Raw genomic sequence first — 23518 nt, 5'->3', positions numbered from 1 at the left:
GGACAATTTAGGAAATGAGAAAGGCCTCTTTTGTCATCATTCATCTGCTAATGGAGCCAGAGTTAAACAGGCTGAATCCTCTACAATGGCCTATTGATTAGCTTTACTACTGAGTGTAAAGTCCCAAACTGTTCCTATTCAGACACACAGTTTCACTGATGTAGAGCAACAATGTGTGACACGAGACCTTTGCTGCACTCTCACGTTGTGCACGGCTGCAAAATCACCTTCTTTAATTAATTCTCGGCTGTGTGTGTGTGTGTGTGTGTGTATGTGTGGACAGAGGGAAGCAGGTGTGTGTGTGGCACATGTGTGTATAGATTGCATGGATTCTTGGTGTGCTATTGTTTGTTTACAGGGGTCAGGTATGGTGTTGACTGCAACAGATGGCCTGTATGCATGTTTGTGTGTATATTACAGTGTCTGCATGTGTTTCTATGCGTGTGTGTGTGTGTGAGTGTGTGTAATATCAGTGCCCTAGGTGAAACTGAAAACACAGCAGTTTTTGTTGGGCTCAGCTGGCCCAAGCTCACATTACTGTGCATAGGCAGAAAGTGTCTTCATGGCGAGCTGAAAGTACACACACACACACACACACACACACACACACACACACACACACACACACACAGTCTTCTAGTTTCTGTCAAGGGAGCACATAATATATTACAGAGCTGCTGCTATTAATAAACATAAGCCACATAGTTTTGGATACCTGCAGCTTTTGGGCTGTCACTAAAATAAACCTGAGCACAAACACATTTGTGACCATTTGAACTACTTAAGAAAAACTTGCTGTGCACTCACGTTTTTAAGATGTCATGTGTAGCATATTAACATTGCTAAGTCATTTTCACACTCAGAGACATTAGCACATACAGTGGGACAGCCATCACTAGGCAGGTTTCCATTACAGATCTGCACAAAAACTGATGCAATATAACACAAAATGGCAAGATGACTGCATTTCCATTGAGTGATGTTATGCGACGTCTCTCGAGTTGTTTTTGGAGAAGTACCCTTGAAGTGAAGTCGATATTAAGTAGTATTGCAGTTGTGCTATCACTGGCTGGAATCTGACATTGAACTATAAATCAGAAATAGTCCTTTGGTCATAATATAACCATTTGAAAGCTGGAGTTTCTTGTGTTTGATCAATGCAACACAAGAAAACCACAGTTACATCTAGATACTGTATATATACAGTATCTAGATGTAAGCTCTGCATACTTGCATTTTCCCCAAAAGATAATGATTAGCTGATTAGCTAATCACACACCTTATTTTTTCACGTCATCAGTGCACACGTTTTTTGTTTTCATTCTAACCATGCAAATGGCTACTACCCAAAACTGGAAGTACCCAGCAAGCTCAGTATCTTTAAACAAATCTGTTTGTTAGATGATGGTACTTTTCTATAGTAATGCCAGTAGGTACAAAATCACCAACATCTCATCTTTTTGCTACAGCTGGAAAAGGTCAGATAACAAATTATTCTTTCAAGTTTTTCCTCTCTCCACTGTTCTCACATAAAGCCTTGTCAAAGTAGTCACACCTCATTCAAGAATATAAACATCAGTTCCGTGTTCTGGGTATTTAACCCAGGACTAGTAGAAGTGCCCTGTGACTCGTATAGCCCTGAGCTATGAATATGCAGTGTGAAAAGCCCTAATGGAAAAATATGAAAATTAATAAAACTTGTGGCACCCTCGGACAATTCTCAGAGCACCCCAGGGTGCTGCGTCACTCCCTTTGGGAGCCACTGCTCTAGATAATCCACAGACCCTGCTGTGAACAGTTGAAAGCACATTGAGTTTGCTTGTGATGAAGTGTGTTATGTAAATAAAGTTGCCTTGCAGCACTGAATAGTCCCAGTGAAAACTGTTGACAGTGAAGTCTTTAAAATTCATTTTCAATGATATTTGATACATCTTGCAGGAATCAGATGAAACATTCAAAAAAGAGCAATAGAGAGACTGCAAAGCCAAGAACTAAATAAAGAGATGATAAGTAAGAAATCTATCTATCCATTTGGCTTTGAATCCATCAAAAAATGTGTATAAATCTTGAATTAGTAGGGATGGAAATTGTCAACATTTAACCCAAGAACTGTGAGAACGGCTGAATATTTTAACTAAATACACTATAAGCAGTCTTTTGTTCATTTTTGATGGCTTTGTCACAATAAAGTATTAAAGATACTCTATATGTGTTAGCAACAGTTTAGTATAGAAACTGGCTTTTTTTGAGAAAGAGACAATTCACTATTCCTCATGCATCCCTCCCTACATTCCTCCTGAGGGCAGACACACCTCACCAGCCAATGGAATGTATAAGGGTTAATGAAAATTAAATAAGAATGCCCTTATTTATCGGCCGCACATTGGAGTCAGACGATATTTTCTCGTTGTCGCCATGTTGTCATCTTTTCTGTCGCTAAGCTGATGGCTTATTGGCACATCCAGCAGAATCAACCTGTTCTTATTATGAAGTTGTCAAATTTCAACGCTTTTGCAATGCTTACGGTGTAAGATCTTGACACCAAAAGCTACCTTTGATGTGCGCATAACATGCTGCTGAACGGCGTCAGGTCAGACCACGGCTGGAAAGAACTGGTCGCTGTGTTATAATATGCCTGCCGACAACTGGAAGGCACCTGCCATGTCAAAATGATACACCGGCCTGATATGCCGCTAACTACGTAATATTAGAAGCGCGAGGGTGCCTGTAGGGCGGACAGGAATGGTGGCGGGAGTCTGGTGTTCACTTCCTGTCTGTATGTGATGGTTTTTTTTTTCATATCTTAACATTTGCCTCTGTCCCCTAATCCTAACCATCTGTGCCAACATGTGCATTTGTTGACATCCTGGTTGTTTGCCATGTGCTTTTGTTGCTTGAACATAACCACTTGCAGTCTCATCCTACCATGTGCTTGTGCTGACATCAAAGTGACATCACGGAACGTAAATAGCAGACGCAGAAGGATACCTAGAGTGTAATATGTAGACGTGGGAGTCCACTGCAAAGTGGCAGTATGTGATGACTTGGGATGAGAACTTGTTAAAAAAGCTCTTAAGAAGTTGTCTTAGCTAGAAACTAACTTTTGTGAAAGTAAAAAGCAACATATCTATAAACAGGAGGCTCCATCTTTCTTTCTCATTAGTGTCTATCTTTGCCAAGACACTGATACTGAGCCAGATTATTTCTCATCACAGCACAGCAGCGTCTGTCTTTCACCCAGGCAATTTTTTTGTTTTTATACACAGGTTTTACTTTACTGGAAGACTACATAGAGCCATGTAAAGCACGTCATTTATGATCTCAAAATAATTCGACAATTGCTGCCTGGTGCCAAACTTTTGAACCGGTTGCAGAACCACTAAAATATGTCAACCTAATTGCCAATTTAATGATCCAGCTGTGGACCTCCCTCCCATAATGCATTTCTGCCTCCATGGGGTCATGTTTTATGTGTACGATGAACCCATATCAATAAGGCTGTGATGATGGTCCCAATGAGTCAGAAGCGAAATCCCTCAATAATCAAATGAACCTAATTCCTCAGCGAAGGCAGATTCCTTTAAGTGCCTCAGAGACAGCATGTCCCCCTGCCATCATCAAAACAGTTTCTCTAAATCAAACTGTGAGACAGACAATGATTTTACCCTCCAGACAGCGACGGCAGACAGAGAGATAAGAGGCTATCTTTGAATGTTGCAGCTATGGCCATACATAAAACAACATTGCTGTGTCTCATTCAGGAGCTGGACTCTCTGAAGTCTGAAGTGTCACAAAGGGTTGACAAGACCTGTCTCAACTCAAGGCTTCTCCAGATGTGTCCGAAAATGGAGTCTTGTGTGGCTAAATTTGGAGGACACAACCACTGGGCCTCATGCAGCAACATTCTCTGAAATTTCTTTTACATTTTCTCTTAATTTTTTGGTTAGAGAAAAAAAATAAGTCAAGTCAACTCCTGATGCATCAAACACAGAAATGAATTGTTTTCAATATACTGCATGCAAAGTACATTTTTTGACTATCGCAACCTGCAATATGTCAATGATTGGCAGTAACACTGACTGTGACAGTGCACTTTGTGGAAATAGCATGTATTTTCTACATATGCCAAATATGGTAAAAATTATGCAATCAAGTGGAAAATAGTAAAAATGACAAATTCCAAGCAAAAATCCCAGAATGACACCCAGAAATAATACAATCCATGTTTTTATGCTGATGGCTGTGGGATCAAAAATTGCAGTTAGAATGGCTTTAATTGCGCATTTTTTGCACTTAACAGTATGAATATAACAATTTAGTTTCCACAGTGTATTTCAGACTTATTGTAGGAGCTGAACTGGAAAATCCAAGATTAAACAAAAATACACAATCTTGTTAAAGGTTATGCCATATACATGAACACAGCCAAAGTAATCAAAAAATGAAGAATGAAAAGCACATAAAATGCAACAAACAGTCCTTTAAACTGGACTCATTGGCCAATAAGTCTTGTATATTATGTACCAATGCGCAGGTTTGATGCTGATCTAATATTACACCTACTGACTCTGCTTCTAAACATATCGGATTCTCTGTTGTGTTTTTTTTTTCACTCCTATCCGGTCTCACTTTGTTTGTTTCATATTTTGACTTAAAATCTGTTGCTGCAATGATGAAATTTCCCCACGGGCATCATTAGACTTACATCCCATCTCCACCATGTGGGCGTGTGTTCCCTCATCCAGCAGCGGTCTGTGAGGATGAATGTCCAGCAGGGCAGAATGAAGGGAGAGTTGGCTGGCTCTTATCCCAAATTGAATTCCCTGTGGAGGGGGGTTGGAACAGACGTTCGTGACCCTCGATGCCAACTAAGCCCCCACAATCTGTTCCCCCAGCTCCTGACAACTGGACTGCGTGTGTGGTTGATAGAAAACCGGAAATCAGATTTGTTAGTGTGTGTGTCAATATGGTGTGTGTGTGGGCAGAAGTATGAGCCTCCTTGTTTCACACCACCAGAGAGAGAATATGTCGTCTAACTCCATCACTGAGACTTTGGATTGAATCTAACTGAATAGAGGACTGGCACGACTAACAATGTGTGTGACGCATGTTGACAGGCTGACGCATGCTCTGACTGTGTGTGTGTGTGCTTGAAGAACAGTGAGTATTTACCTTGGTGATGTGTCATAACAGCTATGTGCCAAGCTGAAGGTCATTGCGTCTTTCAGGATGACTGTGAGTAACTCTGGGTGAAGCACGCACGTCCCTCCCTCCTTTCTCTCTACCAGATCTGTGCTGTTTTCTTCCCCCTTATTTCTCTCTTTAAACTCCTTTTAAAGTGGAAGCCCTTAGATGTTAGGTGATTTATTTATTTTTTTATTCATTTGCAGATAAAGATGGCCAAAACTTAAGTTTGTCTCATATTATCGCATAAATTGTGTCATATTATCTCCTACGTGGGAGGTGTTATCTCCTATGTGTGAGATATTATCTTGTATGTATGAGGTAAACTAAGGTTTTGGACAACATTTCAAGACAATATCTCAAATGCAGGAGATAATACCTCCTACATAGAAGACAATATAACACAACATAGGAGATAAGGAAAGGTTCAGAGCAATGGCAAAAAACATCACCTTATAACAGCCCAGTTAGATGAACCCAGCAATGTTACATATTCCATGTTTATAGCTTCTAAATATATTCAGATCTATGATTTGTTCTCCATTATAATGAAACTTAACTGTAAAATCAGACTTGCGCTCACCTCTCACTTCCTGATTAACAACTATGGCACATACAGAGGGCACACACAGTTTAATAATAGATAACTTCAACAGACCAAGAGTCATAAGGTCAGGCCTGCTAGCATTTTCAAAGAGGCGAGTAATGATTCATATATTGTCAGAGGTTTGATGAGAGATGCATGCTGCCAGGGTGCATTTATTTTTGGGGTTCCTAAATGGCTGAAGAAGTCTAACTGCTAGCACATCAGCCCCAACTGTGACTATCAGCTATTAGTCTGAAAAATCCCGAAAAGCTTTCCTCTGGAAAAACGAAGTCACGAGTAGGTTACTACGTTATAACTGCCCAGACAACATTTGTTTGTGTGGCCCATGTGTGTAACTAGTGAATTTCCCAAGTGGGTCCCAGATAAGATACACATTTTGGGCCCATAACCTCTTGGCACCCAGGTAGCCTGAGTATAACCCACCTCGATAAACCTACCAATGTGGGCAATTGGTATGGGGCCATTATTGGATTATGGACAATCCCATTTAAGGCCCATTTTCCAGCCCATTTATCATTTGCATGGGCCCCACATACAAATATTGGCTGGATACAGAGCTACAATGAGGATATACGCTTTTGCATTTTGTAATTATTTTGAATATGTTTGAATTTAGGCAAACTTGGGGGCAAGTCTTGTAAAATTTCTCTGTAATTTCAGTATCTGTCATGTAGTTTGGCGGATGACAGAGTGTATTCAAAAGGAAATTGCAATGGGATTGTACAGCCCGTTCTCATGCCCACCTTGTAAAATAGTGCCACTTTGACAGTGCTTTTTGTGCATCTTTGGTGTGAACATGAAACACCGCTGGTTTGTATCAGGTGATGGCCAGACAGAATCAGTCTATGTGTTATTATATGCTGACAAACAGCCAGACAGTACCTGTTGTGTCTGCATGATGGATGCCAAAAACCATGAGCTTTCATGTAGGAGTCTGGTGTTTGCTTCCTATCTGAATGTATTTTTCTCTACACCCTACCGTGTGCCACCTTCCCCTAAACCTAAACATCTGTGGAAGCATGTGCGTTTGTTAACGTCCTGCCGTTGGTTACCATATGCTTGTGTTGTCTAAACATAAGCACATGATGCTTATTCCAACCATGTGGATTTGTTGACATCATGGTAGCGGCATCCTGGAACATAAACAGCTGACCCAGATGGATACATAAAACATAATGTGTAAATGTGGAAGTTCACTGCAAAGCAACAACATGTGATGACTCGGTATCAGAGCGTGGTTATATGTGGACTATGTTGTTTAGATGACATGTCTGTGGTGTGATCAGGAACCCTCCTTTGAATATAAATGTTCTAGAACATGATGTAACTGTCCTTCCCCTGATTTCGGGTTAAACACACCTGCATCTGCTCCCTGTGCTGTGTGCAGCCCCCTCAGAGATGGACCACAACCAGAGTTTGTGTCAGAGTGACAGGCTGAGGCAGAGCAAATGTGTGTGTGTGGTTTTTGTGTGGGGGAGCAGGGGAGGGGTCAGGACATATTCCACTTCCTGTTCTCACTGCATTCAAGATGAAATGGAGCCTTTTTTCTTTCATAAAAGCAGATGCAACCATGGGATACACATTGAATGTCATTTTTTTAAGCTGAACTTGCGAAGTCTGTCACCACAAGGAAACATGAACACATCAGGGCCAAATGGAAATGAGAGGCTAAGCCTGGAAGTGTCCTGTATTTTTTGCTAGGCAACTGCAAAGTCAGCCGTCAAACTAAATTTTTACAAGTCCCTGCTTAGACCCTATGTTCCTCCAAGTACCATAATGTTGTTAACCTCACTGAGGAATTACATAACGTGTACATCCAACACATTCCCATTCCAACTCGCCACATGGTGCCACTCAGTCAGTGACCTTCTGCGTCTACTTATGATGTTTTAAGGTATCCTTCTGTGTCAGCTGGTTAGGCACTGGGATGCCGTTACCGTGATGTCAAAAAATGCACATTGTGGGATGACGCAGCCCGTTACTGTGATATCACAGCATGCAGAAAGCAGCATGGTCCTTAAGTTTAAATAACAGTGTGGACTCCCATGATAATTGGAATTAGGCAACAAAGTCAGTTTTAGGCAAAGATGCACATGGTAAGGTGTAGAAAAAAAACTCACTTCCAAACGGGACATGAACTCTAGCCTCCTGTACAAAAGTCAATTGTTTGTGGTACCATCCACCTCTCCATGCACCCACCCTATTAGTGCACTGGCTCACCTTATATCATGTTGTTACCGACAACGTTATTACAAGTGATGCCACTCGTGCATGTTGCATGTGGATGTGCTTGGTGCCATGTCTGCAGGTGTATTATATGCCACACGTTCTGTCTGAGCGTATTCTCATCCGACACCGTCCGGCCACACTCAGGTTGGACACAGAAAGTGGCTTGGCCTCACCTTTTTACTGAGAAAGCACTGACAGAGTGGTTGTATTTGACGTGTTCGGAGTGAGATTTGGCTGAAACATCCTAAACTTTACTCGGATATAATCATTTCCAATAAACTAAACTATACTGATTATGTACTCCACAGAATAGCATTGCTTTATGGCCTACATCTTTACTGTTCTTCAGATTGGTCTTGTCTCGGAACTGACCGCACTTTCCTGGGTCTTCTCTTGGCCTCAGACAAAGAGGACTTAATGTCAACACCAGTCAAGACCACAACTACAGAGATTTCACTAAATTGCATGTGCAACAAAGGAATGTTGAAATAAGATGGTTTTGCTGACTTCAGCTCCTTAGTGTTTTTTTTTTTTTTTTGCTCTTAACACCACAAGCAAAATTCCCACATAAATTTCACTTTTGCAATGTCATTTGATTACTTTATCAAGACATTTCTGATGGCATGCTACATATACACATATGTACAGCATGGCAGTAACTGAGAAAAAAAATCTGTGGCTGTTTTTATGGGTATGTGGATCTTTGAGATCAGTTTGAGGAGTGCCTATGGTTTCCACGTTTTATCATAAGTGTGTCATGCAGTGTGGAACTTACACTGGTCTGGTCTTGACTCAGTCTCAACCACTCAAAGTCTTGGTCTTGTCTCGGTCTCGACACACTCTGGCCTCAGTCATGACCTGGTCTCAGTTTAGGTGGTGTTGATGGTCTAACACATTATCCATATCAACTTTCGGCCATTAAATGTCAATATTTTGTTTGATGGCTGGTCTGCTGCCCTAAAGTGGCTGAAACAATCAATGAATGAAATGTCACACCAGGTACATTTTTGCTGTGAAATGAATCAATTTTTATAAAATCAGATACATTTATAGAGAAAAAATGCAAATCTTCAGCATCAAATACAACTTACACCATGGAGTCACCTTCACAGAAAGTCTGAAAAGTGCTCAATAAAAAAGATATGTGTTTTAAAAGTTTGGGGTTCAAATATGCCTGTTGAATAAACTATGTGACTGCTTGTTAACTGACAGTCAGCTGGTCTTGGTTACCAGCTAATACCAGCATGTTCCTTGATGGCTTACATATATGCATAACAACTATTGCCCTAACTTGTTGTATGTAGAAGGTACATAAAGTGCATTACCTTTTTTACGAGGACACTTTCTCATGAGATCAGAACTTAACAATCAGGTACATTGGCATATAAAAGTGACACAATCAGCAGTTGTGCATCAAGCACATGCTTTCGCAAAGAAAAGAAAAAACAGCTATTAGTCTTACAAAACAGAAGGAGGAACAGAACAAGAGCTCACCTCTAGTTCTACCTTGCAAATTTGCATCCAGCAAGGATGCAGATTTGGGTTTCCTAGGATAGTGCAAGGCTGTTCAAAAGTGCTTCAGTCCAGCTTAAGGAAAAAACACAGCACAACCATTCTGCTTCTAAAGTGGTGAATGATATTATTGATGCACTTGACTGCAAAAAAACTTGTGCTGTTCTTTTTCTTGACCTGTCAAAAGCTTTTGACACAGTCAATCATGTCCTTGTGGTGGATAGGCTCTGTAATATCAGGCTGATCTGATATCTGGTCATGCTGTAGGTTGGTTCACAAATTGTCTGATAGTGCACAGTGTGTCCAGTTTGCTGGGTCTTCTTCTACCTCCCTCCCTGTATCAAAAGGCATGCCCCAGGGCTCCATTTTAGGTCCATTGTTGTTCATCATATATGTGAATAATCTTTGTATCAGTTTATCAAATGCTGCTTTTCATTTTTATGCAGATGACACCGTTATCTACTGCTCGTCTCCCTCGGCAGCTCAAACTCTAACACTGCTGCAGTCTGCCTTTGATGCATGTTGTTCAGTCCCATCTGACTCAACTCAAGCTCATTGTAAATGCAGACAAATCTAAAGTCATGCTCTTTTCAAATGGAAAAAAGCTCCCATCTACTTCTCCTAAGATCCTAACTGCCCAAGGAGTTGAAATTGAAATGGTTAACATCTGTAAGTATCTTGGTATTAATATTGACCAAACTTTGTTGTTCAAACCTCACATTGTTGGATTATGGTGATCTGCTTTTTATGAATGCACCTGATCATTGCCTAAAGAAATTGGACACTTTACCATTGTGCCTGTGGACAATGGTAAACAGTAAACGGTGTCCTGTGTACTGACCTTCGTGCAGGTGTCTGGAGCTCTGGCTCAGATGTGTGTTGGTTTTTCTTTCTACACCTTACCATGTGCCTCTTTTGTCTAAACCTAGCCATTGATGACTTTGTTGCTTAATCCCAATCATTGTGACAGTCCATGCTGTTGTGTAAACATAAGGACCATACTGCTTCATCCCATCATGTGCATATGTTGACATCACGGTCATGGCATCCTGGAGCGTAAACAGCAGACGTACAAGGACACCTTAAACATCATAACTAGATGCATAAGGTGACCGACAGAGGGGGCACCATGTGACGAGTTGGGATGAGAACTGTGAACCAGTGTGTTATGCCCCAGTGGAGTGACGTCATTGAAGACTTCTCCTCTTTTGATTCTCCTTGGGATAGCGAAGGAATGATCGCCCTTCCGTACTACCACTGATTGGCTAGTACTAGTTGTTTTTGTTGGTTGGGTTTGTTGGGTTTAGGCAAGATAAGTGGGATTGGTATGATTTAGGGTAAGAATGTCAGGGTAAGGCAAGCGTAAGGCAGAGTAGGGTGAGTCATTAGTTTGCTATTCTAGCAAATTTGCTCTCTTGTTAGCAGCGCTGCTAAACCATGTCCATAGATGGATTTGGTGCAATCGCTATTGGATACAAAACTGATGCAGATTTATTTGAAACCTAATTATTGCTCACTATCCGACTGTATCCAGCCTGCTGTACTGTGTATGTGAATGTTTGTCTTTGTGAATACCCTGCAGGAACACAGTTGGTTTGTTGCTAATGGAGGGGAACATTACCAAGGGACAGTTAATTTGACAGTAGCATCAATGAGAGTGAGAGGGAGGGAGAGAGAGATAGAGAGAGAGAGATGCAGTGAAGTATGTGGGTGTATGCTCCGGGCTGAACTAGCAATGACACACTAATTTCCTGCTAGATGCTCACTGTCTTTGTGCGTGTGTGTGTTACATTGTAGGTTATATGCTCCACTGGTATTTTTTTTTTACCTCAGTGTAACTCAATCCAAACAAGCCTATTTGAAGTACTTAGCACATAAAGGAAAAGAAAGGTATGGAAAAGCAGATTGTCAGTAGCAGTTTACACTCAGGGGAAACAGATTAATAAGAATGAAAGAGAAGACTTGATGTTCAGTGTACTCTGTGGACTCAGACATGCATTTTCTCAAACTCCTGCATGAAATGCACCATTATGCATATGTCAGCAGTTGGATGTTTGAACCACTTCAATCTGCAAGTGTAGTATTGCACTGTCACTCTCGATGCCTCTCTGTGTTACACTGCTGTGGCTGTGCAGTTTGGCCTCAATATGACACCAAACACCAAAGTTCTGCATCATCATCAGTCACCCTCTCCTGCCAGTGTCCATCAGCATATCCTTGTCTGCTCATCTATTGTATGTCACTGTGGTTGCTTACCTAATTGCATCCACAAAGACAGGCAGGCAGCACTTTGTGACAAATCAAAAACACTTTGATGAAACTGAACTATAAAATAATTTGATTTTGTGAAGAATTCCCGGTCAGTCGGGGCAGAAAAAGGTCGTTGACGACAATCTTTACATTTTTACACAAAATTAACAATGGGGGGAAAAAACGGAGCAGCCCTATTGAATGCGAGCGCATGGATTGGCTGTCACAGCTGTCTTCATAGGGGAAAATCATCTTTTTTGTATAATTGAATAACTCATTAAAACAGAACTTATAAAAACAAACACTCGAACAAACATCAGGGTGACAAGAACTACCTTCAGTGACAGAAACTATCTTTGGGAAAAGCGTATTTACCATGTACTTTGATTTTTTAGTTTGGCCTATGCCCCATTCAGTAATATAGAAGGGCGGGCTTTATGACCTGTACTGCAGACAGACACCAGGGGGCGATCAAGACTGTAAAGTTACGCATTGTGGAAACTGTCATGTTGTCCTCTTAATATACAGTCTATGGTCTGAATGAACAATACTAGCCAGCTCTGACCAGACGTGGGTGGTGCACAGTGCAGTACACAGAAAAATATCAAAATTAACCTCAGATTGAAGAGTGTAACCAATCAAAACCAGTGATCAACTGATTAACTGATCTGATTAACCAGCATCCCTAGTTGCTAAGCCACTGTAAGCTAAATGGCTGTCCAAAGACTTCATTACCCAGAAATCACCTCAGGTGGCGGGAAATGTAGTTCAGCCTTTCAGATTTAGCACACTGGTGGTTTTTTTTCTGCATATAAGATTTGACTGTTTTATTTCTATTGAATTTTATTTTTTATCAATTTCTTTTGCACAGTAAAAACAAACCAGCAGAACAACAACAAAATAGAAGCAAATTGTGCAGGTGAGTTGCAGAAAACCCCTCAAAGGTTTATAAGAGAATCTCACCTCAAAATGGATTACAAAAACACATTCATAATCCTACAGTATCAAGAAAAAAAGCACATAGGAAAAGTAGACATAGGATTAATAAACTGCAATTAGAAGGCCAATATGAAATAACAAAGACATAGAAAAAAAAAGAAAACAAATCTGAGGGTGTATGGATCTATGTACATTTGTGTATTTATGCATGAGCATGAATAAGAGTGTGTACAAGCAAAATGCATAAGCATATTTATGACAAATCAACGCTTAACAAAAGAGAGAGGGACAGGAAGTCAGATGTCAGCAGTTCAGAATGTTAAGTTAAATGTCCAAGGGGGGGAGTAGCTTTCCTTTTCTCTTTTACATTCCTTTATTTCGTGATGTTGGCTGATGTTTTTCATAAAAATCTGGCCTGCTGCAGGTTAACTGTATATGACATAGGTCCTCTTTTTATATGAGCAAGTGAGTCAGAAGGTGGCGGAGCTTCGGAATATTTGGCAAGAAAGTCATTAAGTGTTGACCTGAGGGCCTGGTGGATTTGGGATGCTACAGTTCAGGGAAATCAGGGACACACACACACACACGGGCCCAGATGAACAAATGGAAGTACACTTACATGCATAATAACGTGTCGGGAGGTCAGCAGAGGTCTCAGGCAAAGTTCAGCTGAAGCTGGCAGCTTGTGTTAGCGTGTTCATCCAAAGGCTGTGTGTGTGTGGTGGTGGTGGTGGTGGGGGGGGCGTGTGTGAACGTGCACGATCTTGTGCAATGCATGGCTGTGTGTGTGTGTGTGTGTGTGTGTGTGCCTGTGTGCCTGTGTGATCAGAGGTCCTGTGTTAAGGACAGGCCTGCTAACTAGGCCAACAGCTGCTTCCCTGGCAATTCATCTCTAGTCAGCTTTGAAGTCTTTTTTCCTATTATTTCAAAACAGGAACATTTTGCATATTAATAGAGCCCATATTCTAGTACACTGACCATCACACACATGCACACACCATTTTTAAATACACATGTGCACACACTAATTTAAAACCTCTTTGTAGGAGGGTACATACACAAAAATACAAGTGTCCAGGTGTGGGCTCCAAGCCTGCTTTATGTGTAAGTTATTCAAATAGATGCAGCATATTCACCTTCCCTATGTGTGTGCGTGTGTGTGTGTGTGTGTGTGTGTGTGTGTGTGTGCTCGACCACCTAGTGTGTATGCGTGATTGAGGTGTGTATGAGGCGTGTGTGTGTGTGCTCTTTGATGTGGGACAGAAGGCCAGTCCTCTTGTTCAAAGAGATCCTCAGATTCTGTTATCTCCTCTCTAAAATGCTAAAATTGCTAAAGTGCCAATGTCTCTCTTTCTCTTCCTGAACCAGTGGTAATTTTGTTAACAAATGTAAAAATTGTCAACAACCTTTTTTCCCTGACCAAGACGAGATGTTGACCTGAAATAGATCTTGATGATTAACTATTGGAAACTTAGGCAAACTGGACTGATTTTGTTCAAAAACACTGAAGTTTTAGAAGAAGTGACCCAGAAATTAGTGGGAAATTAACAAAAAGTAAAAATAAACTAAATGCCCTGGAAAAGACTGCATGAAAATTTAGATTTTTTTTTTTTTAATCTTTACTTTTGTAAAAAGGAAAAAGGCAAAATCCAAAAAAGTAAAAACAAAAAGACCACATAAAAAGTGTAAAAAAATAAAATAAAATTAAACAAAATATTTTTTTTTTCTAGCATAATTTTAAGACTTACAAATATAGTTCTCTGGACATTTTTTCCTCTTTTAACAGATTATCGACAGCTAATTTTTAAGTAATTGTCTTGTCACCTACACTGTAATTTTCAGTTTTTATTTATTTATTTATTTTTACTTTTATTTATTTATTTATTTTGCAGTTTTCCAGACATTTCTTGCCAGGTTGCCCATTACCAATTTTCTTCAGTTCTACAGGCTTAGAATGCTTGTGAAAGGCATATAAACACAGCACAAGAGAACCAATATTGATCCAGGTTCGAAAGGATTAAGTCTAAATCTAAAATAGCTGCCAAAATTCACACTGCCCTGAACGTGCATTCTCCTGTGCCTCCAACCCTTCCTCCCTTTGTCCATCACTCTCTCTGACACACACAGGGAGGCGCATTGAAGCGAAGCAGAGCACACAGCTGTGAAACAACCCAGAGGCGCGTGTGTGTATGTGTATGTGTGTGTGTGTTTGTGTGTGTTTGTGTCTGACAGCCTGGACCACTGAGACAAAACCAGAGGCGTAAGCAGGTCAACATGAGAGCGAGTGAGAATGAGGGCAGTGTGAATGTATGAAACAGAGAGAGAGATGGAGTAACACAGGGTGATCCAAAGAACTGTCAGTGTTTCCTCTGTAATTAGAATATTCATCAGCATCCTGTATACACACACACACACACACACACGGACTGGTTAAGCTGTGTTTGTGGGTTGATAAATGATCACAGTCAGTGGTCAGCCTCTCTTCCTCTCCACAGCTGCTCTGCCACATGCTCACTCTGAGTTGTACAACACGTACAGCAGGCATTAGTTCCACCGTGGTAACCGGCAGAAACGGCTGTTACGGCGCAGCAGTGTGTGTTCACTTAAAGTAATCTTCCTGTTGCACTGGTACACACTGCCATGCTAGCTCTGGTCATGCTGATTTTGTTATGTTGGATCATTATATTCCATCTAGGCTATTCAGCTGTGATTGAGTGCAGTATCTGACAGTCTCTTAGTTCTGACATCACATGAGAAAAATGTGATATAAACTCACTGTACAGCAGAACATACTGCTATTACCATATGATATGATACATTAAAACTATGATAAAGGTGAGTAAGGGGACAAATAAAAATGGGATGCTGATGATGGAAATGTAAGTTAGCATGTAAAGTATGTTCAGCTCATTGTTGCTTTTGTAAGTCCATATAATGTCATTATTTTGTTATTTATTCCAAAGTTGTCAAATACTTCCACTTTTGCAGGAATTTCATTGTAAGGTCCAGATGCCAAAAGCCACTTTTTTGTGTCCATATGCCATTGGATGAAGCTGAGAAATCAGCTGAACAGAACCAGATGCAGTGTTATTACACACTAGCAGATTAGAACGCAGCTGGGCGGAACTTGTCATGTCCTCATGAAACGCTGCAGGTTGAAACACTGCTGACAAGAATGTAATCTAAGACGGACCATCACGATGGTTGGGATTAGGCAACAAAGTCACTGATAGTTAGGTTTAAGCAAAAGAGGCACATGGTAAGGTGTAGAAAAAAAACTCACATCCACAAAGGAAGTGAATCCTAGACTCCTTATAAGTGCACGTGCACCTTATAGATTTATCATATTACGACTGTTCCATCTGGCCGCGTTCTGAAGTAACGCTGCCCATCGCTGTCTGGCCATCTGGCTGTCCGTTGGCATGTAATAACAATGCTACCACTTCTGTCCGAGTGCATTCTCATTTGACACCATCCAGTTGTGTTTCGTTTGGAGGTGGAAAGTTTCTTTTGGCGTCACGCTCATATGCTGAAAGCACTGACAGAGCGCACATATTTGATATGTACGCACTGGGTAATCAGTCCCACATTTCCCCTCCCTATGACGCCCCTGCAAGTCACAAATCACCAACTTTGGTGCATAAAATGCCTCCAGAAAACAACGACTCGCTAAATCGCAACCACTTTTGTTGTTTGTCTTAGACAGCAGTCTGCGGCTTGGCAGGTGTCTTGCCGAGGTGTCACGCTATCCACCATCCCCTCCACCTCCAGGGGACAAAGTCAGCTCATATACTCTGTCACTTAAGAAACATTGATATAATATGTATGAAGCATGCAATGTTAGTAATGTAATGTATGTGTGGTCTTTAGAAACAGACGATGCCAACATTTTTTTCCAGTAGTCAGCCTCTCTTCCAGTTCTGAGTATGTCACTGAAAAAGGATAAGAACCACGTTGACAAACTGCATTAATATCACAATTTTATCCAATCTGTGTATACCCAATCAACATTCATCTTTGGCACATGAGAGAAATGTGTGTGTGATGCGTGAGACGCTGAGCAGTTTGTTTGCGAGATAATGGGAAACTGTCTCGTTGCCTCATCAAATTGAGCTGACATCTTGGTCTCAAACACTCTGTTGCCAAGACAAGAGAGCTGCTTTCAGTGAAACAGAGCAGAATTTGGATTATGGCTTCTTTTTCCATTTATCAGCGTCATTTTGTGTGTGGTGGACAGTGACAGTATTTGGTGTGGCAGCTCTGTTCCGACATACTGCCACATTGTTCAGCTGGAGGGGTCAGAGGAACAGAAAGGGTCACAACAGAAGAAAAGTAGAAAAAACAGCACCCGTTTTTTTCTTGTCAGCAAAGCAGACATACGTTTCTTTCTCTGACAGTTCATTTTCATAATCATTATTGCAGAGTCGCGTATCAAGGTCTGACTGTGATGCTTTTTTTTTTTTTTTTTTGCACCAAGAATGGATTCCAGCAGACTGACATACGGTATCTATGGTAACTGTCACTGAAAGAAAGTACAGGAGAGAATGATGGGTAACAGGAAGTGCTGCCAGTGGCTGCCCATCCATGGCGGGAACCAGAGTGGATTGACAGTAAGAGAAAAGTGTGTGTGTCACACAGTCATTGAAGCAATTCAGAGGAGGTACACCTTTCACTGTAGGTGTGTGTGCGTGTTTGGAATAGTAGCAGCAAACTGGCTTAACCCTTTGAAACTTGGAGAGTTGTACTTATTGAAACATGGCTTAAAAAAAACAAAACAAAACTAAAATCAGTAAAAATTTTACTAAAATTGTTTTTTTTAACTGTAAAAAGTATCAAGAAAATAACCTTAAAATAAACACACATTTAAAAAAAAGTATAGATTTTCTGTAACATTAATTTATAGTAAATATTAACATATTTTTTTTTATTTTATTTTATATTTTTTTCCTAGTTTTTATATTTCTCTAACCACCCCTATAATATAATATAATATAATATAATATAATAATAATAATAGTATAATTTCTTGGCACATTTCTTGCCAAGTTGGTCATTGTATTTTCCTCCATGTTTTTTTTCTGTGGTTGAAAGACACACACAAACACTCATACCCATGTTTGTCAGTGAGTGCTGAGATTGATTTGATTATTAATGATGTTTTTTTTTCTTGCAGCTCTGATATCTGCTGGATGCTGCACCAACTCCTGTAGGAGTGTAAAGCTTTGGGACAGGTGAGTCACACACACACACACACACACACACACACACACACACACACACACACACACACACACACTTTTTTTGGTCTGTTTTGGGCTCCAACTTCTCCTGTCCTTCTCCTTGTCACATAGACATAATTAAACATGGAGAGACAGGAAAACAGAGAAGGGAACACATACACACAAGTTTTAGCAGTACCTTGACATATATTCATCTCATTGGTAACATATTTTTGGTTCAGTTTTATTTTATAGTCATTTTACTATTTTGCTTATATGATGACCTCTAATACTATGTATTACTATATATATGTATATGTATATGTATTACACATACTATGTAGACCTCTAGTTACTATGTATTATTCTGTTTGGGTGATAAGGATAATAATACTGATTCTGGATATAGCAGAATCCACCTTGAAGAGATAGTTCACCCAAAACTGAAATTTCAGTCATTATCTACTCACCCTCATGCCGATGGAAAGTTGGGTGAAGTTTTATAGTTGACAAAACACTGCTCACAGGGAGCACAGGGAAAAGGCGTTGCACTCATCTCCCAAACAACTGAAGCAGATGGTGACGAGAACTCAAATGAAAAAACATAATAAAATCACAAAATGTCTCCAAATTTGCTTGTAGTTAGTAATCCAAGCGTCCTGAAGCCCCGATGTGCCATGTTTTTAGCCTTGCTATAACTTGTAGCTCCTAGTGTGGGAGCCGTGTTCATGAACGCTCACTCATGTGAGCCCAACCTTCAGCAATGTTTTGTCAACTATGAAACTTAACCTGACTTTCCATCGGCATGAGGGGGAGTAGATAATGACTGACTTAGGAATGCTGCTGGAGAACATATCATTTACATGATTTGTGTAGTCATTCAAATGCAAAATGTTAACTCCTCTTCAGGTTGTAAAGATCCCCAAATATCCCTAAAACACAGAGGATATGACATCACTGTCCATAAAGGTAGCTACAGCTCTGGCTGTTTAAGCAGTTGTTGGCTTTTGGTGGAGGTGGCTTGTGGTGTGTGTGTGTGTGTATGTGTGTGTGTGTGTGTGTGTGTGTGTGTGTGTGTGTGTGTGTGTGTGTGTGTGTGTGTGTGTGTGTGAGAGAGGTCACCCTGGTGTGACCCCTGCTTTAATGCATTGGCCGCAGGGTGAGTGATGGCGCAGGGTTAATATTTAATGATGAAGCAGTTCCTAATGGCTGAATAAATCAGCCTCCATCTTTACCAGGAGAGGACAGACCCCCTGCATTCTGCTGAGCATGGGCTCTACACACACACACACACACACACACACACACACACACACACACACACATTTATTTATATATATATACATATATATATATATATATATGTATATATATATATATATATATATATATATATATATATATATATACATACATGCGTGCACATGTAGTAATTGCACGCTTTCCTTCTTGTCTTTCAGCTTTGATGCCTCCTGACCATGACATGCCTCCTGATCAGATGCTGCAGTGACAACACACACCCCAGAGAGACAAGCAGAGGGTTATTAGCAGGCTGGATAGATGGAAGGCAGGACGAGCCGATCGAAGGCATAACTGGATGGAGAAATGATAATGGAATTCAAAAATAAAGCAGTGAGGGCGAGGGAGCAGATGAGTGAAACTAGGCGACAAAACACTGGAAATACTTGAACGCTCTGTCCGCCCTGTCTGCTGCTGCTGCTGCTGCTATGCATTCCCTGTGGACCACCAGAAGAGACTGAATGTCTTTGTTTGGACGGGCAGAGGCTCATCCCTGCATTGCCAAAATAGAGGAAAATATGTCAGACAGCTGAGAATCTTTGTGTTGCCAACAAAATAGTCCTACCTCTTTGGAAAGACAGAGACAGAGTGGTTGAAGGAACCTGTACATGGAGGAGAAACACTGGAGGTTACAGCCCCTTCTTGACACAATCACAACGCCAGTGATTATTTTTAAACATAATACCTAATGTGATGATGGTAACTACTTTTACAAAGTCTTTGTGGGCCTGGGGTTAAAGCACAAAAAAGTTACTGAGTCATTTAAACTAAAAGAGTTCTCTGAGTTATTTGAAAGATAAATCTGTTATTAAAACTTTCTATTATTAATTTTGAAGCCTCATTGGATGTTAAAGCTAAAAGCATATACTAACATTGTACTCACCAAAGGTACGCCTGAAATTTGGGAACATGGTAATATTCAGTATGTTTACACAATGGCAGATAAAGTCAAATTATTGTGTTAGCCCGACTGAAATTGTATTCAGTCAAATTTCTTGAAGTCAGACTGACACACCTAAATAATGTGGTTCCGGGTCAGATTAATCACTCATGTACACACCTTAATCGGACCATAACTGGCCTAGGTGTTCTGCACACGCACCATAGTCCCCACGCCGGACATTGAGCTGGAAATCGAACAGCATAAATTCCTAGAAGAAAACCAGGAAAAAACAAAAAAGAAGAAGAAGAAGGTAGAAAACAAAGCAAGACATTATTTGGCCGTTTCACATGCACTCTTTTTCCCGCTTGCTAAATTTTTTGGTATGTAAAAGATGAACCGGACGTGTCAGATATACTTGAATTATTAAATTAATTTTCCCCTGGTGCTTGTATACTGGAACAAGGACAGTAGTCTAATTAAATGGTCCAATGGAGCTATAACCGTTGTGCGCTTCTCTGTGCATGTCAACATACTGACTGACACAACAGTCCATAAGGCAACAAACACAAGTGGTCAGACACCCATAAACAAGCTAGTTTAGTTACATCACCTAAACCACATAATTTGGAGGTTGCACTGACAGTGAGTTCACCACAGATGTTGATCCCTCACTACTGATCCCCCTCATGGAAACTAATAGCCCAGTTGTCCAGAAAAATGTTGGTATTGTACATTTCTGCAAACCACAATTATATTTCATTTTCACACTTAATACATATTGAGATTTCTCAAGTGAAGTAGTATATGAGCTGACTTTGTTTGCTGATTTTGGAGTTGGAGAGGATGGTGGAAGGCATGCCACTTGGAGAGACGCCTGCCAAACTGCAGACTACTGTTCAAGATTAACAAATAACAAAGCTTCTTTCATGTCAAAGGTTAAACTGTTGAGATGTGTTGCTTAGTAATTTCATAAAAAAAATGAATTTTCTATGGTAAATGGGCTTTTCTGGTCTAGAAACACAGACTTTACAGCTGTGTAACTTGTTGAACACTATGCATTTTCTGTTGTTTGGCCCCTGATATGTTTCTGTATTTGACCGATTTAAAAAAAGTTATGCCACTACATAATCATGTGCAAATCTACCATATGAGTGGTTTATAGAAATGTGCAATGCCATATTTTTGGGGATTGTGTTGAAAAGTAGCTGCAGCCTTTAATTTGATAAGTACATTGTTATTATTACCATGACTACGAAAAGCAAGGTGGTAATGAAGATAAATTATAGTTTGAAGACCTCCGTCGAGCAAACACATTGTTTTTTCTTTGAACATATAGACAGCAGTTAATTCAAATTATTGGGTCTGACGGCAGTTACCAGCACAGATTGCATTTACCTCCACGTGATGAAAATAAGCTAACAGTGAACCAAACGAGTTCCAGTTGCCATATTTGGAAGTATGCATAGCTTCTGTGTGAAATTTTGTCCCTGTGTAATAATGAGGCATTTATACCCAGGGTGCAGTAACTGAATGGGTTACACAGAGAACTGTAGGGATGTGTGGGGAGGGATTTAAATATGTCGTTGTTTAGGGGAAAAGAAAAGGTTTGCTCACGTTCTGCTCCTTGTTCAGCTTTTGTGTCAAGGTCTGTTCCTATACCGACAGTGTTAGAGTATTCTAAACCTTGTGTCAGCGTTCAGTCATGTATATGGTGCTGTGTGTGTGTGCTTTACATTTTCCACACTCCCAGCTATTTAGACATTGACAACATGTTTTGGGCATCATTTTATCACAGCATGTTAAAGGTGGAGTCAGTGGTTCTGGAGAGAGATTGTTGATATGTAAACCAAACACCCAAACAAAAACACCCTTTCAATAATATCTCTGATATTATAAATAGCCAACACAGGGTTGTAACGCTCAGTCCAAGCCACAATGTTTGCATTTACAGAGGCTTCTTTTTTTCAGCACATACACACACACAGAATGGACAGCAAGTGGACAATTAGGAGATATTCGCTGAATTTGACAAAAAGCATATTGCCACTAACCACTAACTGCATCTTTAAGGAGATATGACATTGATATGAAGGTTTAGCTGTCAGAAGACAAAGATCAGAGAGAGATTTGTGGGCCGTACAGTGGATATTCAGTAGCACTAAAATAAGTGTGTGGCTTTAACGGGAGAGCGAATTATGTTTTGAATATATATATATATATATATATATATATATATATATATATATATATATATATGTTTTGAATATATATATATATATATGAAAAAGACAGAGTAAACATTTGTTCAGGGCAGAACTATTGAAGACAACCTAATTACTTTTTTATTTATAAATATTGCATTTAAATTGCTATTACTTTCTATAAATTATTCCCCAATTTTCAATTAGACATAAACAGTTAGGCAGAAGAATTGATAGAGTCATAAATAAAAGTTGTTGCTTATTGTTGTAGTCCTTTCAGGTACTTTTTTGAATGACTGAAGTAAACATAGTTTTCTTGAGAAAAAATGACCATCCCTACAGAAGCCCTGAGAGGCAAGGAAAAAAAAAGACATTTTATTTCCTATGACCATAATATTATCTCCTATGTACGGAATGCTATCTCTCACAAAAGAGATAATATCTTTTATGTAGGATATGAAAATCACCTTTTTTTTGTTACCAAATGTAACAATTGTGATCAAAAGCACACACCTTATGAGGCCAATTTGCTTTTTTAGGGTTTTAAAGGGTTAAATATGATATTGTCATTTGGCTGCACATAAATTTACACACACCATTGATAATTATAACATTATGGCAAATCATTGGAAAATGAAAATGACACTTTTTTGTATCACAATTTTAATATAAAGATGTTAATCACGGACATTAGTGAACCCGTAAATTCTGTTTTCATGGTTTCTAAATGGTAGAAACATCTTCTGAGTTCATGACGGAACCACAGTTCTATCTGCTGTGGGTGTTTTAGTGAAGGAGTCTTTATTCTCAGAGATTTAATGAAAAGAAATTCTCCCACATACTTCCAGTATGTGCTTTTGTGCTTTTCTTTTACAGAGGAAAAATAGATTTCACTAGAAGCACTGATGCACCAAATCCAAGGTCAAGCTTTAACAAGAAATGACTTTGCAAAACAGAACTTTTGGTTTGTGTCAAGGATGTGTTTAAAATCATCCATTCGAGATTCATCGGGGCCAGTATGTTTCCTGACAGGAAGCTAAGTTTCAGCAGGATTAGTATCAGGGGATGTTTGTCGTCAAACTACGTGAGATGATTTATGCCAGAATGTTAATTACCTCTTGAAAAGCGGAGCATTTTGAGAATTTTTGCCCCCAGGTGAAATTATAAAAACGTGTTGTTTTAATAAAACTGGACG

The 23518-nt window shown here is 39.9% G+C and overlaps 1 protein-coding gene across 2 annotated transcripts in view; it reads left to right on the top strand.

The window, feature by feature from the left end:
* Positions 1–22372, top strand: part of LOC121954775 (uncharacterized) — a 40220-nt gene extending 17848 nt beyond the window's left edge. For both annotated transcript variants that reach the window (XR_015778381.1, XM_042502470.2), the window contains exons 3-4: positions 17895–17952; positions 19401–22372. Coding sequence is in view for 1 of the 2 variants with exons in the window: in XM_042502470.2 (XP_042358404.1) it covers positions 17895–17952; positions 19401–19416 (74 nt within the window). In the remaining variant the exon portion in view is untranslated. The remainder of the gene's footprint in view (positions 1–17894; positions 17953–19400) is intronic.
* Positions 22373–23518: the final 1146 nt, after the last annotated feature.

Source organism: Plectropomus leopardus, chromosome 13 (assembly GCF_026936395.1).
Source record: "Plectropomus leopardus strain MGB_pleo_1.0 chromosome 13, ASM2693639v1, whole genome shotgun sequence".
NCBI lineage: Eukaryota > Metazoa > Chordata > Actinopteri > Perciformes > Serranidae > Plectropomus > Plectropomus leopardus.
Note: the sequence above shows the minus strand (reverse complement) of the source record. Positions and strands in the feature narration are given on the sequence as shown.